Here is an 18,213-nt window from a genome sequence, read left to right on the forward strand (position 1 = left end):
CCACCATCACCTGATGGCATGTGTAGAGCAGTAGGTAAGCCCTAGGGCTGGAGAGATGGCTCATTGGTTAAGAGACCTTACTACACTTCCAGAGGATCTGGGTTCAGTTTCCAGCAGCTACAGCAGGCAGTTCACAACTTCCTATAACTTCAGTTCCAGAGGATCTGACACCCTCTGGCTTCTGTGGGCACTGGTGTGCATAAATTGCACATCAGTTCATGAACAATGAAAACAAACAAACAAACAAACAAAATAATTCTTTTAAAAAGAGACAGGAAAAAAATAAATAAAAAAAATAAATAAAAAGAGACAGGGCCTAGTAGAAGATGATAATGTCATCAAGGCCATCAGCCCGGGAGAGGATTAATGTCAGTCTCTAGTGACCCCGCTTCCTGTGACAGTGGATTGTTTTAAGAAGAGTGATCTGGCCCTTAGTGCTGGCTCAGTCCCAGGTTCAATTCTGCACTATCAAACAGGGGAACACCGGGTACACCTGGCTCTCTTGTCTCTCTGGCTCCTTGTCTGTCTAAGCAGGTGTTTCCGCCAAACAGATGGGGCCACCCAATCTTAGGCTTTCAGCCTTTAAAGTGACGAGATAAATATAAATATATATCTTTTCTTTTCTCTTCATTCTTTCTGTTTTTTGAAACAAAGTTGGCCTTGAACTCCTGACTTTCCTGTCTTAGCCTCCTAAATGGTGGGATTAAAGGTGTGTGCGTCCATGCCCTGAAAACTGTTTGAAAGCAATCAGTTTTAGGGTGTTTTGTTACAGCAACAGAAAATGGGCTAAGAGCTTATGACACTGTTCCAGGGTCTTATCTTCTTGTCCCTATTTCCTTGACAACTCTGAAATCATTAAGGGGGGGCCACACCCACCCCAACCCAAGTTCAGCATTTAATCCGCTGCCCTGGCCTTTCTGAGCCACCACCTTCTTGTTCTGCTTGGCTGTCCTCCACATTATGCCCATGCATTCATTGCAAGATGCCTGAGCAACCTTGGCCATCTCTGGCCTGTTCCTTCTCTTGCTTGCTCCACAACCTCCTTTGGGGAATTTGAGAAGGAATGAGTGTTTGCACGCTCCTTTGTGGTCAACACATATTCTACCTTGTACAACCTCTAAGCAGGGGACAGGGTGTCCATCAGGCTGGGCACACAAACAAGAGGTATGGGGATATAGGAAGCCTTTGGCCCGCCCTTGTTTTATCTGAAGATGCTAGGCCCTATCTATTGGGTCTCTATTGACCCTTCTTCCTTTCCTGACCTTGAAGCAGCTAGAGGTCAGTTGACCCACAGGTCCTCAGAACCCTCCCTACCTCTCTGCTCTAGGTATACAGCCCAGTCTTGTTCAAAGCCCAGAACGATGTGCCCCTTGTCCTAGCTAAGTTTCTAATGCTGGGATGAATACCATGAACCAAAGCAAGTTGGGGAAGTCTTTCATTCTACAGCTTACAGTCCTTATGAAGGGAAGTCAGGGCAGAAATTCCAGTAGGGCAGGAACCTGGAGCAGAGACTGAAGTAGAAAGCATGGAGTAGCACTGTCTACTAGCTTGCTCTCCATGGCTTGCTCAGCTTGCTTTTTGATACAGCCCAGGACCACCTGCCCAGTTCTGGCACCACTCACATTGGACTCCCCTTCCCCCATCAGTAACGAACATGTCCCAAGGTTTGCCTACAGGCTAATCTGATGGAGGCATTTTCTCAGTTAAGGTACCCTCTTCCCATATGGCCCTAGCTTGTACCAAGGCTGACAAAAAGCTAACAGCATGGCCCCGAGGAAGTTCAGGGCAGGCAGCCTTTGTGAATGAGCCTTGCAGGTCTCGGAAGCCCTGTGGTCTCCTGATTGGTTCTGCCATCAAACTATTCCTTGTGGAATCTTGATGGTTCCTCGAGTTCTCTGATGGGCCAGGGCCCTGGTATTCCAGATAAGGTAGCTTCTCTGCCTAGCGTATTGCTTTATGCTCTGGGAGGCTTAAGAGAGAGAAAAAAGGTTCCACCAACCCCCTGGATTGGTGAGAGGAATTACTAGCCCTTGGCTTTCCAGCACTTTCTATTTCTAGGACAAGAGTAGAGAACACTTTACCCGCCCCCACCCCACCCCACCACACACTCAGGGGTGTGAAGGTTCTGAGGCTGGGTCCACTGAAATCTCTTGCTTGAAGGTTTTACTTCCTTACCTCACCTGGCCTCTGATGGGCTCTCCCCCTCAACTGTACTCTCTACTCAGGCCTTTACCGGCCACCCTTTTAGAAATGGCTGCTAATATCCCCAGGCTTATAGGAAATCAGAGCTAGCAGGGACTCTGGGGATCATGGAAGCCCTAGTAAGTACCCAGTCAGTTTGCTACAGTCTGAGATGGCCCAGAGATGTGACCTACCCCAGAGAAGGTTTCTCTCCCTTGGCAGAGGCGGCTAGTGACTTCACCAGGGGAGCTAAGCTACAAGAAGCTCTGTGGGCAGATGAAAGGCAGAGCCATCTCCTTTAAAGTCCAGGCACTGGCCTGGGAGAGCCCTTAGGAGATCGATAGCTTGTCTGGGGTGCGGCACAGGTGTGCTAGTCACCTTGACACACCAGAACAAAGCACCGTGTACCTGCTGACTTAGACAACAGATAGTTAATCTCCCCCAGCTCTGGAGGCTGGAAATCCAAGGTCAAGGTGCCAGCTGGGCAGATTCCCTTTGAGGGCCAGGAGGGAGGGATCTGCTTCAGGCCTTTCTCCTGGCCTTACAGATGGTCACCCTCATCCTGTGCGTTCACGTGGTCTTTCCTCAATAGCTGCCTTGTACCTTATCCCCATTTTGTGTGAGGACACCTGTCGTTGATTAGAACCTACTCCAATGACCTATTTTTGCCACAATCACCTCTTTAAAGGATTCCTATTTGTCTCATACATGGGCACTTGGGATTAGGATTTCAGGGTATGCACCCCAGGGCCTTGGCATGTGAGTCAGTTCTTAACATGAGGCTAGAGTCGTAAGTTTTCTAGGCTCCTGGAGGCCTAGAGGACAGCCAGATCCTGTCTGGATTGAGGACGAGGCTGTGTTTGTTCTTGTTCCCAATTACAAAGGGACCAGTGCTCCGCCAGCGCCTCTCTTTCCCATCAGCCTGTGCTCTAGATTGATGGCTCTTGAGGTTCTGCTTGATCTCATTCCCTGGAGCCAGGGTACCCAGGAAAAGTAGACAGAGTTCCCATAGGAGCCCCAGAAGACCTCCAGTTGGCCCTGTGAGCTTCTGGAAGGGCCTGGTCTCTGCTTATGCTCACCAGTAGACGGTAAGGGCCATGCTTGGGTGTGGGAAGCCATTGGTCAGTACTAGCCACCTCCCACTATTCCAGAGTTCTTGGAAGTCCCCTCCATTGGTAAGGTTCAGGCACAGTACTAGTGGGTTGTTGGATAGGGTACCCTGCAACACAAGCCCCACTCCCTGCCCTCACCCAGGACACTGTGATGAACAGTAGTCATGAGGTTAAGGTCTACACTCTAGATCCACGGAGACAAAACCCTTAATGGAGTGTAGACTGATGCCTTACAGAGAAGCCACCTGTAGTCTAGGAAGAAGAGGTTACCGATTCAGAATCACTAGCAGGGACAGGCAAGGCCTGGATCCTCTGTCATCTGTCTGAAGCCACTTGAATTCTCTTGAGCAGTCTGTCCCCGTCTGCTGACCCAGCACAAACACAGGACTGGGTTCTCTGCAGCCAGCTACGTTCGTGGGAAACCTGATCCTGCCATGTTCTCAGAGACCCACACTTCCTTCACATTCTCTCTTCATGGAAAAACTTCTGGTAGCCTATGTCCCATGAGCAGGTGCTGCCTGCCCCATGTAGACTCTATGGAAGGGGTTGACTTCCCTGTAAAAACCATGGCTAGCTTCCAGGGAAATGGGAGTCACCAGGAGGGCTTCCTGTGGCAGAGGATGTTCCAGCCTGGGTCATGTTCTCAGAAAAATTAGGAAAGTTTTCTGTTCACCCCACCCCCAATTTGGAGCCCCAACAAAGTAAAGGCCCCTTGCCTTGCTCTGCACTTAAATCATCCTGCTGTGTGTGGGTCACTGAGTGAGTGTATGTGTGAATCTCTGTGTGTTGTGCATGTACCCATGTGTGTGACCTTGTGTCTCTGTGTTTATAGGCTAAGGAGTCACAGCCTTTGACTTTCTCTTCCTAAGGTTCCAAGGCTTCCTTAGGCCCTGGCTCTCTCTCTCTCTCTCTCTCTCTCTCTCTCTCTCTCTCTCTCTCTCTCTCTCTCTCTCTCTGACAAAGGCTATTGGAAGTCTGTTTTTCCATATTGTATTTTTCAGGGTTCTCTAGAGGAACAGAACTTACAGAACAGGTGTGTTTGTGTGTGTGTGTGTTTTATTAGAATGGCTTACGGGCTATGGTCCAGCTAGTCCAACATTAGTTGTATGGTCTACCTAGGGAAGGTCCGAGAATCCAGTAGTTACTGGGCCCATGAGGCTGGATGTCTCGTCTGGTCTTCGGTATATCTCAGCTGCTCTTCAATATATATCAGAATCCCAAAGAAGTAGGCTCTAATGCCAGTGAAGGAATAGACTCCTCTCAGGGCTCCAGATCCTTCCCCAGTCTCACCAGTCTGTTGCCCTGTCCTCTGACAATCAGACTGTTCTCACAGGGTTTGTGTATGAGAATGTGGGTGTGCTGGTGTGGTCTGTTGGAGTCTTGATTGGTACACCTCTGCTGGCTCTGTTGGTGGCATGGCCTGGATGTGATCTGGCTTGGAATCTTCGGTGACCAACCAAGTAAACTTTTGTGACCTTCTAAGGATCCAGAAGTTACTGGCACACAGTTGAAATCCATCAGCATCCAAGGAGGATGGTCATGGTGTGAATTTTATTGCGGGTGGGGGGGGGGAGGGGGGAAGAGGGCTTGCAGAGCAGGCCAGGAGAGGTCAGCTGGCACAAGAATCTGGCGTCCCTATATATGCCTATGCCCACATCTGTGGCTCACGACTGTGCGATCCCATGCTGTGGCCTCTATTCACACATGACCAACTGAGAGGCACGCCCATATCACTTCTACTGCAGAGAAAAGTCAAAGGTCTTTTGCAGCCAGCTCACTGTCATCCTTTCTTTCCACAGGTCATCAAGACTAAATCTCATTTTTAAAAGGGGTACAGACTTGGATTTAGGGTATGCCAATGAAGACAATGTCTCAGCAGAGACATTTTCCCATCTACAATGGCATTAGCTACTTTTTCCCATGCTAGTGACAAGGTAGCTCAAGGGAAGATGACGTTTGTCTCACACTCTTAGAGGGTCTTCCTCCAAGATGGCAGAGGTGACCTCAGGCTATGCAGGATGCGCTTGAGCTTGAGACAGCTTGTTTGTGTGGAATGAGCCAGGAAGCAGAGAAAACCGGAACCAGGGGCAGATATAGCCATATAAGGCCCACCCCTGGTGACCTACTTTCCACCATCTACAGCCTTCACAATCACACCACAAGCCATGTAACAAATGCTCCAAAACATGGAAGATCTATAAGGGATATTTCAGCCTCAAAATGTAAGAAGGGGTAAGATGGGAACTGCCCCAGTGCTTCTCAGAGACACTATGTCATAGGAGCCAGCAAGCTGCCAGCCCTCCAGGCCCCTTCTGTCCTCCGGCCCAGACCCTTCCTCATCCTGGTGTTTCCCCATGTTTCTGCATGTTCTGACACCACTGGGGCGAACATGTGTTCACATTGCTCTCCTTTCTGAGCGCCGTAGACAGGCTGGCTCTATGCACACATTTCCCCGAGTCGCCTCCACGGCCCCTCCCAGACTGGAGGCCTAGGGAGAGGCTGCCTCTCAGGCGGGGCCAAGTGTACTGAGGAGGGGCTTTTTACTTTAGCTCTTTTGGGATCTCAGTTCTCACTTATTTTCCTAGATATTTTTTGTCCCCTTTGGGGACAGAAACAAAGCAGCATGTGGCATGAATTGAAATGACTACAGATTGCCGTTACTGGGGCGCCCTGCCCTCCTGGGCTTCCTGCAGCAGGAACAGGCACAACACTGCTTCCTTTACCCAATTCCTTCCCCAGCGAAGCCACTGCTCAGGCACAGATGACTTGATGGTCTCTGCCTGCAGGGGCAGATGTTGCTTGGAGCCTCATGGTGGTGGCAGAGAGCTCCCCCAAAGGGAACACAGTGAGGGAGCTTTGGGATGTTTTCACCAGAGCTTACTCTTCAAAACCAGGAGGGTCATATGTTCATGCAGTGGCCTCTGGCCTTGATTCATTCCCAGTTTAACCCAGGAGGCCCCTAGGGGGTTCACTAGTTCAACAGTTACTCATCTAGTTGGGGTTTGAAGGTTAAGTGTTAGAGTGATCCAGAAGTCTGGGATCTGGGCATGTGGCTGCTGAGCAAGTGGCAGTTATCCTAGGCACCTCCTCCCTTTGCCTCCCTCTGGCCAGCATCCCTGAACTTCATCAGCTCCAAACCCTCTTCCACCTAGGAACCCACAGAGAAATCTGGAGGAGAAGCCAGTACCTCTACCCTTCAGTGCCGCCCCCCCTTTTCCACTGCTTGACATCATAATTAAGTGTTTGCCCTCCTTCTTTCTGGGCTCTGGAGGGACTCCCTGGCTCCCCTCTCCTATTCCTCAAGCAAGCCTTTGAAGTAGGTCCATTTTGATTTGGGTGGTAGGTAGGCAACCCATCTCAGAACCCCTAGAACGTGTGAGCTTGGTTAGGCCTACCTGTTCTTTTTCATTTTTTTTTTCCTCTCTGGGGTAGAGACCATGGGACAGCCCTGGGCAGGAAGGGCACTGACAGCCTCTCTGATCCTTCTGTTTTATGTTCACACAGCCTGTGATTGCCACCCTGTGGGTGCCGCTGGCAAGACCTGCAATCAAACCACTGGCCAGTGTCCCTGCAAGGACGGCGTGACGGGCATCACCTGCAACCGCTGTGCCAAAGGCTACCAGCAGAGCCGCTCCCCCATCGCCCCTTGCATCAGTATGTGTATCTTCTTCTCCCATCTGCTTGAGGGGGATGGGGGAGGGACCCTGTAGGGGCAGGTTTCTCACGTCCAGTGGGGTTTAGCCATCACCAATGGAGACATCTCTTCATTCACTGGTGTTCAGTAAGATCCGGTGACTCCAGGAGACTCCAGGCCTGGAAATACCTTCAGAAGCAGCTATGTGCATTAAAGCCAGACTGCCCATAGCTCTCAGTCCTACAAACACTGAGTTACTGGCTCCAGGCTGGACAGCAAGACTCCTCTCCAGCATGAGCCTGACCCCTACGTGCTACTTTCACTCCAGACCCAGTGAGCATGGGGACCTGCCACAGCTTCAGATTCAGAAAAGAGCAGACGGAAGCCTTAGGCCTTTGAGAGAAGCTACTCAGATGCTTGCGCATGGCCCCTGTGGCCCCTATGAAGGGTTAATGGAGCAGTGAAGTAGAGGTCCCAAAGAGATGTTATATAAAGAGGGTCGGCACTCAGGCCTTGGCTCTGCAGCATCTCTGTATTTTGCATCTGATGGGTCATGATGCTGTGACCATGGGCAGAAAGTGAGCTCTGGCTAGCAAGTCAGGCCTAACCCAGGTCCAGCCTCATTCTGGTGATTCCTTGGCTAGGGCTATCCAAACCAAGAAGGGATGCCCGGGGCAGAGGAGCAGGAGAAAGTCTCAGCACACAAGCTAGAGTCCAAGGAACCAAGTAGATTCTCTAGAGAGCCAGCTTGGCGTGCTCCACCCAGGGAACTGGCTGTAGGCTGCCCCCCCCCCCCCCAGCACAGTGCCTTGTACCTTTTTAATGATTTAAACAAAAATCAAAGGAAGGATACTATTTCAAAACACAATAAAAAGCATATGAAGTCACGGGCCATGGTGGTGTGAACTTGTAATCCCAGCACTTGGGAGGCAGAGGCAAGAAGATGGAAGGTTTGAAGCTAGCCTGGGCTACATACTGAGGCCCCTGTGTTAAGTTTTTACAAAAGAAGAAAAAGACACATTGTCTGCAGCTGCTTTTGTGGAATGGCCTAACTGCAGCAGAGACTATAACCCACAAAGCCTGAAATAGTTACTACTTGGCCCTTTTCAGAAGTCAGTCAGTCTCAATTTCTGAGGTTCTCAGAGTCCCTTAGTCGTCTCCATGAATGATTAGTGATGGGGACTCAGAACTGGCTGAGAGTTGTGGGGCCAGTGCCTGGAGTCCCTTCATGCCAGGAGCCATCTCTGATTCCTAGATGTTCCTCACAGAAGTCATAGTCATCCCTGCCTCAAATAGGTGGGAACCTTAGACAGCCCACATCTCTCCTGCCCCACGACCTGTGCTTGTCTGTCTGCCCCATGACCTGTGCTTGTCTGTCTGTCCCACTACCTGTGGGCTTTGCTTCCAGAACAGGTCAGCTCTGGTTCTGACAGCAGTTCTGAGCAGTTTATGAATCAGGAGTCTCTGTCGGAGTGTCCCCGTGGGTATACTGTCAGCAGATGACTCAGTGTTAGTGTCAGGCACTTGTGATGTCTTCTCAGGGTACAGCAGGTGGAAAGGGTGCATAGAATGGGGATTATTCAGTGGAAGTGTTCATGCCTAGGACACCCCAGGCCTTGAGTTCACCCCAGTGAAAGGAAAAGAAATCCTTCCCACTATGGCAACCAAACACCAGTCTCACGGCCTATAGAAACCCTTTTCTCTGCGCACCCATAAAGCTATGAGAGAAACACTTAGAAAGTCAGGTGCCACGCATATTTGGGCCTCTGGGGAACCTGTTCTGTCAGTGAGTAGCGTCTCCCCCCCCCCCCCCTTCAGGTTGCTCGGAATGGTGAGTACTAATCCCTCAAGGACTTTTCAAAGCCAGTGCCTGGGCCCTCTTACATGCTCTGTTTTTTTCTGACTTGCTTTGGAAAAGGGAGGGTTGATGGCCAGTACAAAAATCTCCCCCACCCCCACCCCCACCCCCTGAGACAGTAGATCTGGGCTCCATTCTAGGAGGCCCCATGTGTTTGTATGGCCACTGCTTAGAAAGCTTGTGCCCTGTTTTGTCCCAGCTCGGGGAGCCATGGGCCTTGCGTGTGCACCCCCACTTCAGACAAGAAGTTTAGGTATCCTGTGTGCCCCATGGCCATTAGCATGAATACCCATTTGCAGACCTGCAGTATCAGAGCAGGCCATTTGGGTATGGCTTCCTAAGAGTTTCTGCTGGGACCAACCTAGCCTTTTAGGGCTAAGGAAGGGCCTGGTCCTAGGCCCAGCTTCCCAATGAGCTGCTGTGACTGAACACCTGAGATGTGTGCATAAAGTCACTGAGTGCAAATCTGCTCTGCACTGTGGGCTGTCCTTTGCCTTTGCTTCCTAAAGACACAAAGCCTGGTTCCTCTAGGAGACACAGAGCTCTTAAGGGGCAAGCCTCAGGTTCTAGGTGTCTAGAATCCAACGTCACAGGAAAGACACCAGAGTCAGATGGTGGCTACAGACAGGATTGGAGGTCACTCACCCACAGCTGTGTGCTCCTTCCCCTAGAGCATTGGCTCTCAACCTTCCTAATGCTGTGACCCTTTAATACAGTTCCCCGTGTTGTGATGACCCCAACCATAACATTAGTTTGTTGCTACTTCATAACTGTACTTCTGCTGCTGTTATGAATCATCGTATGATATGCAGGCTATCTAATATGCAACCCCTGTGGAGTCACAACCCACAAATTGAGAATGCCTGCCCTAGAGGGACTTTGGACCCATGGTTTGGTCTTGTCTAGAAAGAGGAAGCCCACACTTTTGATAGTGCGTGGTTGAACCCGTGGAGCTGACTGGCTTAACCTCCTCACCTTGTGGGAACACAAGGAAGAGTACAGGAAGGGATGAGCAGCTAGGCTAGGTTGAAGAGGACGGTCAAAATGGAGGCCATGCCTTTATGAGCCCTGCCTCCTTCAGTCACATTCCAATGTAACAACTAACAAAAGGCCTTAGCCCATGTGAAGAGAGCCCTGGGCAACCAGGACCAGGCTGCAGCTACCAAGGGCAGGTCCCCAGACCCTCACACACCATTTCTGCTTCTAGATCCTTCTCATCTGTGGAGTCAATGTTGTAGATGAACAAGGCTCAGCAGTCATATTACGATGTGCAGAGAGCCTGAGGAACCCCAGGGCGGGGCCCAGCTGAGGACCCTTGGACAGTAGCACTAACATGAACATCATGTCACATCCTGGATACAAGATCAGCCCTGAGGACCGCCAGCCCCTCCCGCTGCCCCTACTCCTGACCCTCCCTAACAGACAGGACTCATGATATCCCTTCCCAGTGAGGACAGGAGAACATATTGACATGCCCAGGATCCCTGGGACCCTGCTGCCAGCTTCCCTGTGTCCCTTTCTCTCCCTTTTTGTTCCTTTGGGCTGAGCTATGGAGTGGGTATGGGCGAGGGAGGCTAAGCAGCGGGAAGTGTTTTCACTGAGAGCCTTATCTTTCCAAGGACCAAAAATAATGTCTTTTTCCCCCCTCATTTGTCTCTCTCCCCTTTTCTGAACCTCATGAAGAGATTCCTGTGGCGCCACCCACCACTGCAGCCAGCAGCGTGGAGGAGCCGGAAGGTGAGACTATCAATCCCTTTAGCGTTTTGCTTGTTACGTTGGCTGTATAGTAGGGACATGGGGTGACCCTCCCCCTCACACTGACAGCTAGGCTCTGTTTTGTATGCGTGGTCTCCTCAGCTGCTCTGAAGAGGGAACCACCAGGCACTTCATTATAACTCTGCTCTTAAGAATAAAGGTAGAGGACGTCTTAAGAGAGCTGAGGGCCAAGAACGCTGAAAGTGGGATTCTCCCTCCTCGCCCTTGGAGGTTAAGTTGCCAGAACCTCACAAATCCTGGGCCAAGGGCTCCTCGCCTTCCTGAGGTTTGGGGAGAGCAAGGGTGTACAGTATGGGGGTTGAGAGGAAGGAGTTCCTGGGCACTGCATCACGGTCAGAATTCAGGAGCTCTGAGACCCAACTGGGAAGATCATCTCATGTTCACATTCACCTATTGCATGAAGACCCAGCCTCTCCTTCATGACAAAGGTAGGTGCCAGCCACAGCTGCTGGCAGGGTCAGTGATGGGTTCCCCATAGCAGCCGAAGCTGTGTTCACATTACAGATGCCACAAGATGCCGTGTGTGCCCCTGGCGGCTATCTGAGTTCCTATATCCACTGATAGATGCTCTTCTGCTGTCATTAGGAAAGCACACATGTGAAAAGTTGCATCCCACCAACCTGGGAGAGTTCAGATAACTGGACTTCAGTAGTGTTTTCCTATGCACTGATAGATGCTCCTTGCCTTAGGATGGGGTGGCATCCTGGATAAGAGTATTGTAAGTGAGAAATACTATAAAATGTAATAAATATAACACCCAGTCCTCACATAGCTGATCAATGAACTATCCCGGGGTGAGTGAGCATAGCTCCCTGATGCCACCCCGCATCACAAGAGAGGGAACAGATCTAACCTCATCTGTTCACAATGCGTTCAAAGCACGGCTTCTACTTGATGCATGCTGTTTTCACACCATAGAAAACCATGACTGTTTTAGTGTCAAAAAATACTGTTCTGAGAAAGGGTCCGCTGTGCTTCTTGATAGAGGAGAGGTTTCACATCCCTGGTTCAGGATACACAGGAAGCTCAGAGCCCCACAGGATGTGTGCCCTGTTAGGACCACACCTGGAGACACCGCTCCCAGGGTAGGAGTGGTAATGAATGGCAGAATGACATGAAGGTCCCCATGTCAGGCTGGGAATTCTACTTTCTCTAGGTGTCTCTCTAGGGAGCTGGGGGTGAGCTTGGACACTCAGGTGGTCACCTGACTCTGGATCTAGGGGAGAACTGGCTGTATGCTGGAAGCTTGAGAGAAAACAGATTGAGGGCTTGACATCTATAGCCACAGCAGGCTGCACTTAGGAAGACACATGCTGGGACATTCTGGAATCATACTGGGAACAGTCCAAGATAACCCAGTCCTGTGCTGTTAGTCGAGGCTTCTAGTAGCTTTGATTGAACCTCTGGTGGGAGAAGGGTAACAAGGACCAGGGAGGGGTCGCCATCACAGGTGCCTGGGTGCTAGATGCCAGACTACAGGCTGAAATCTCTGTCTCACCGCCCTTTCACAGCCTCATCCCAGAGGCCGGAAGCTGATTGTTTTCTATACTGAGTTTTTAAAATTAAAAATCTGTTCTCCCCAGCTTCTTAAGAGGCAGGGGGATCATGTGTTTACAAGTCTGAGGACAAGATGGGCAACACAGAGAGACCCTGTCTCATGAAAACCGCACACAAAAGAATTCTTCGCTCTGGCTGAAGACAAGGATACTTTCAAAACAAAACAAAACACAGTTGTTTTTTTTTTTTTTCCCCTTTTTTGGATTAAAAATTAAGTCAGGTACTGAGTTCACTTGAGCACATGATCTCCCGGCTGGTTTAATCTCTAGCATCAATTAATTAATTAATTAATTAATAAAGATTAGGGGATAATAAGTTTTGAACTTGGAAGATATACAGTGGGCACTGGATTATTTTTTATGTTTGTGTATATTTGGGTGTTCATATGTGTGTTGGAGGGTATGTATGTGTGTGCTTTCATGTTGTATGGAGGCTCAAAGTTGGCCACAGGTGTCTTTTCAACTGTTCTACACTGTATCTTTTGAGACAGGGTCTCTCTCTTGTTGTACTCAGAGCTTTCCAGTTCTGGCTAGTCTAGCGAGCCAGTTTTCCTGGCATCCCCCATCTCTGCCTTCTGAGGGCTGGCATGACAGGCAGCTTTTTTCCATGTCTGCCCAACTGTCATATGGTTCTGGGTATCTGAACTCTAAGGCTGTTCTACGTTGAGCCATCTCCTCAGCTACAGAATTTCAATTCTCTTTTAAAAGAGTTTTGTCTATCTGTGTGTGTGTGTGTGTGTGTGTGTGTGTGTGTGTGTGCACCTGCCATCAGAGTCTAGAGCAAGGCACTCACAATTGGACCCTGTGGCATTGGTTGTAAACTGCCTAAAGTAGGTGCCCGCATTCCACTTGGGTCCTCTGGAAGAGCAGCGTATGCTTTTAACCACTGAGACATTTCTTCAGCCCCCAAATTTGATTTTTTTTCTACCGTGATGACTTGGTAGTCATCTGACTACCCGTGATACACCTGAGTCAACTCATGTGGATGGAGTGTGCAGGAGCAGGGTATGTACACAGTTTGCCCTAGGCCAAGATGGACTTTAATGGGCTGTCTGTCTCCCGGAAGTTTTTCTGGACCTTGCAAGTTGACTTTGGGTTTTTTGTAATTACTTTTGTTTTGTTTTTGTTTGTTTGTTTTTGTTTGTTTTTTTAACATTCTAACACAAATGGGCAAATTGAAGTAGAGGGACCTCATGAAGCATCAGAAGGTTCTTGGCTTTAAGGCACAAAGACTAAAACAGCTGTGGTGCTGTAGAATCAAGTCTGAGGCCAGGGCAATGCTCCACTCCAGTCCTCCCTCTGAGCCACTCCCCGCCCCCACCGCTAAACTCCAGTAGACAGCTTAGCAGCCGTCCCTTAGCTAATTACCTTTTCTGACTCCTTTGGGTTTTGTGACTGTGGTTTCTTCATTTAGAGCCATAGCAGATATGACTGAAAGTGAACCACTCCGATGCTTTTCCTGAAGAGGGAGTGGGAAAGCAGGTCATCTGGGACTTGGAGCAATGCCTAAAGCCTCAACCTAGTCATTGTAGCCTGCCCTAGCAGGCTCTGCCAAGCAGACGCCATTGCTAAGACTATAGGCTTTTGTGATGACCAAGATGACCTCTCACACAGAGCCTGGCTGGCTAAGCCGAGACGTTGAGCGGGAGGCTGGGAGGCACTTCAGAAGTGGGGTCCTGGAGCTGGGCATTTCCAAACTGTGCATGGGCACAGTGAGTGAAGACCCTTCCAGACCACCTGTGGAAACCGTGCGTCCACATCGTGGAGGGAAATTAATAAGCCATGGGTTTATTCTCTAAGCTGAGGGATGAAAGGTCACCCTGAACTCAAGCCCTTGCAGAGCCAGCTTCCTGGGAGAAGGTTCTTTACTGCTCCTAGGCAGGGTGACAAGGACTAAGTGGTCTGTAGCAGGGAAGACCAGGAAGAGAGATAGAGACAGCCTGGGACACATCTAGTAACTAGGTAGAGGGTGGAGGGACCTCCACTCCTGTGGCTGGAAGAGGAACAGCTGACGGGTGGCAGCTCTAAGCAGTTTTTGACCTGCGGTGATTTGCTTTTATAGGGTCACTTGGGTGAGTGGGAGGAGCTTGGGTTTGGAGTTAGTCATTGGCCAGGATGCTCAATTGCTGCTAGCACAGGTTCTCCCCCATTAAACAGGAAGGGGCGGGTCCTGCACTCTTTCCCTAGTGCCCCTGGGCAGGAAGGGCCCTTTGCTCCTGCTAGAGCTTCCTCTTCTGCAGAAACACCTGCTCACTCTCCTGCGGCCTCTGACAGGCAGCCTCACCTGTCATTCTTCTTGAGGCATGTGGGCCATGATGGTAGACACGCCTTGCCTTGGCTCATGTGCAGGGCGCATTGCTTCCTTGGAGGACCAGCCTTCCTGTGACTAGCTTCAGGATACCCCATTGGGATTCCTTAAGAGTTGAGTAGGAAAGAGACGTGCAGGGCTGGCTCAAGAGCCCATGAGAGCCCACCGTACCCAGGCTGTGGCCCTTCCCTCAGAGCTGCTAAAACCCATAACATAACGTGGAAGGGTAACCTTTGCTGGCCTCCCTCATTTCCAAGGCTCAGCCACCTTGTGGCAGCTAGCCCTGTCCGGTCCAGGAGTGAGGAGCTAGCTACCCCCTGGCTTCCCCACCTCTCAACAGTGGTCTTGGGATGTTCCCCAGATTCCTTTTCATCGCTTTCACCACGCATAGGGTCCTCTGTGGGCTTTTTGCTACTACTTCAGTGGCTCTGCGGTGGAGCCGAGTGGGTACCATGTAGCCTTTCAGGAGAGCCCAGAGAGACTTTATAGCTGGGGTGCTGGAGGAGACAGCCCTCAATGCTAACAGGTATGCAGTGTGGGCCAGCCTGGGTCAGAGACACAGGACCCCACTGATCTAATCTCTTGCCATTTCTTTCTCTATATAACTTATACCGAGAATCCTGTTGCAAGGGATTGTGGTAGGATTATACTGCAGGCACCACCGATTCAAGGGTAGATGCCCAATAGGAATTAAAAACCACAAAAACAGCTGGGTTTGGAGGCATAGGCCTGTAATCCTGCTACCTGGGAGTGTGAGACAGGAGGATCACAACTGAAAATCTGCTTGGTCCATAGAGCAAGGTCAAAGCCAGTTTGGACAAATGAGGGAGATCCTGTCTCAAACTACGAATGTGAACAGTGAGCCGAGCATAAGGCACAGCGGTAGGATACTTGCTCGAGGCCCTGGTTTCCTTCCCCAGTGCAGAAAACAGAAGCAAAAATCCCAGTACAGGGCATGGAGGTAGAGGTGGGGCTGCTCCATTTCTGTCACTCTTCTGTCCAGCCTGGTGGTACTGGGGCAGAGCTCTACCATTTTGGTAATACTGGAACAGAATTTTAATTGTAGTAAGAGAATGCCAAGCAAAAATAAGTGAAGCAATAAAATTGTGGAATGGATGTTTGGAGCAGAAATCGAGGGGCAGAAGGAAATGGGGGTTCATGGCATGTTAGGGAGAGCAAGACCCAAACTTAAAAATGTCAGCTCTCCCAGAAGTGAGCCATAGATTTAGCATAACTCTGGCCACAGCCTCCATTAGATGGGGCAGGATTCTAAAGTTATGCCAGAAGAAAAAAAAAAATCAGTGTGTTGTAAGAAAAGCCAAAATGTTGTTGTTTTTTTAAAGGTGACTAATGAGGGTAATTAGTTCTACTGGATATTCTAAAATATTGTAAGCAGGGCGTTTAAACGTGGCCTAGGAATGGAGAGGTGCCCAGAGGGACTTGGTACCAGGACAGTGTGTGACTACAGATGAGAGAAGCAAGCGCTGCTGGGAAAACTGGCTGTTTACATACCAACAAGCTTAGAGTCCCAGCTCCTGCAGGATAGCACCAGTCTGTAATAACCTAAAATAAGATATATGTATCCACATGTCTGTATGACATAGCCACACACATGTATCCATTCATCAGTGTGATCTCAGGACAAAGAAGTTATCCAAGATAGGACACAAAAACCCACGAATCGTAAAGGGAAGGGCTTTGTAGCTCTAAATGGAAAACTCCGGTACTTCAGAAATCTCTCTAAGCAAAAATAAAAGGCAAACTTGAAGCTAAGAAAGCTATTGTGGGGGTCGGGATGGGATAGGGGGTTTTCGGAGGGGAAACCAGGAAAGGAGATAACATTTGAAATGTAAATAATGAAAATAGCTAATAAAAGTGATTATATCAAAAAAAAGGAAAGCTATTGTATTGTGGCTGACAAATGGTCAAAATCCTCAATAAATGATAAGCATTTATGACTCAACAAGAGATCCTAATATGAAATTGAATTGTAGAAGTGAACCAGAAACTCAGAGGATTTGTACAATGAGCACAGGAAGTATTCTGCTTATATGACAGAGTTACCAAAACAACCATCTTAAAAACTTTCCAGATTTAGTACTCATGTGCGTGGGATACTAGGGGTTCGAATCTAGGATCCTGCACATTTGAGGAGAACACTCTACCAATAAGCTATCTCCCTAGCCTTTTTTCTTTACTTTTTTAAGATTTAATTTTCAAAATAATTTCCATTGATATGTGTGAGTTTATATGCACCATGTGTGTAAGAACCTCCTGAAGCCAGAGGAGGGCAACAGATCCGTTGGGGCGTGGTTGTTAGCCACCGTGTGGATGCTGGTTTCCTGGGACTCTATAAGAGTAGCAAGTGCATTTAACCACTGAGTCATCTCCAGACACTCACCCCTTTTTAGTTTGAGATAGGGTCTGACTAATTGCCCAGTCTGGCCTTGAACTTTTTTATTCTGATTTCATCACCTGAATAGCTGGGATTATCGGCCCAACACACCAGACCTGCAAGATCTGACACGATTTAGTAGGTAAAAAGCAATCCCCAGCCTTGAGAAGGGCTGGAGAGACAGGCACTAGAACACTTACGACTGGGTGAGTAGCCTGTACCTTTTAGGAAGGGAGATTGGACATCACATGATCCTTGAGACAGATCTCTGAGCTGTGGGCTCACGGCTGCCTAAGGAAACATTGGTGTTTAGTCGAGTTGGCGCCAAAGATGATGATTGCCACATTGTTGGTAGTAACCAAAGAGTGGCCTACATGTCTATTGTGTTTTTGGAGACAGAGTTTTGCTGTGTGTCCCTGGCTGGCCTGGAACTCAACTGGAGACATAGATGAGGTTGGCCTTGAACTTGGAGTAGTCTTTCTGTGTCTGTCTTCCTTAGCACTGGGACTTCAGGTATATGCCAGTGCACGCAGCTTGAAGCAGCCAGCAGTTACTCAGTGTAGTCTGCCTGTAGGACATGTGAATGGAGAGATCCTTGTGTCCGCTGCGAGTGACAGAGGCAATCTGTGCAGCAGACTGTATGTAGAGAGCCAAGCCATCCTTGGTGCAGAGATTGGTTTATAGAGTGTTTTGATTAAATCGTTTCATTATGTCTGTGTATCTCACTGCTTCTCAACCAGGGGCTCTTCTATCCCCAGGGGACATTTGGCACTGTCTGGAGACAGTTTCAATTGTCACAACTGGGGGTAGGGCGCCACAGGCATCTCATGGATGCAGGCTGCCAGACACCCCACATGCGTGGGACAGCCCCACAACAAAGAGTTAGCAGTCCCGTAAGGCCAACAGCACCAGGCTTCAGAAAGCCGCTATATTTATATAGTATAAGCCCCATGTGTTCTCTGCAAATTTGTTGAGGGAGGCCAGTCTTCCTGGACGGAGTGCTCACTCATTAGCTATACAGCCCACTGCAGGGATGGGGCTGAGGAGTGGGAAAGGCCAGGCTGTTAAGCCAGCAGACATTTTTGTGGGATTGTGTTTAGCTGTTTGCCTGATCTGGTTTTTTTTTTTTTTTCCATGCTAAAATTCATCTTTAAAAAAAAAGTTGTCTTGGGTTTCACTATAAATTGATGTACCTCAAATTAATGTGATTTAACTCATTAAACATCTTTTTTACATTTATTTATTTATTTACCATGGCAAGAGCGTGGAGGTCAAAGGACAGTTTCACAAGTTAGCTCTTTCCTTTTGCCCGGTGGGTCCTTGAGATTGAACCCGGGTCATCAAGCTTCACCCTCTCCCTAGCCTTTGCTAGACGTTTTATGCTGAGAAATTT

General features: G+C 49.2%; 1 protein-coding gene across 2 annotated transcripts in view; it reads left to right on the forward strand.

Annotated features, from left to right (window-relative positions):
• The window catches only part of Ntn1 (netrin 1), a 191,445-nt gene that overhangs the window by 132,869 nt on the left and 40,363 nt on the right, over positions 1 to 18,213 (forward strand). For both annotated transcript variants that reach the window (XM_029483605.2, XM_029483604.2), the window contains exons 4-5: positions 6,798 to 6,947; positions 10,469 to 10,522. In XM_029483605.2, coding sequence (XP_029339465.1) covers positions 6,798 to 6,947; positions 10,469 to 10,522 — 204 coding nt within the window. The remainder of the gene's footprint in view (positions 1 to 6,797; positions 6,948 to 10,468; positions 10,523 to 18,213) is intronic.

The sequence above is a fragment of the Mus caroli genome, unplaced genomic scaffold (genome assembly GCF_978045245.1).
Source record: "Mus caroli unplaced genomic scaffold, Mus_caroli_1 scaffold_13, whole genome shotgun sequence".
Taxonomy (NCBI): Eukaryota; Metazoa; Chordata; class Mammalia; order Rodentia; family Muridae; genus Mus; species Mus caroli.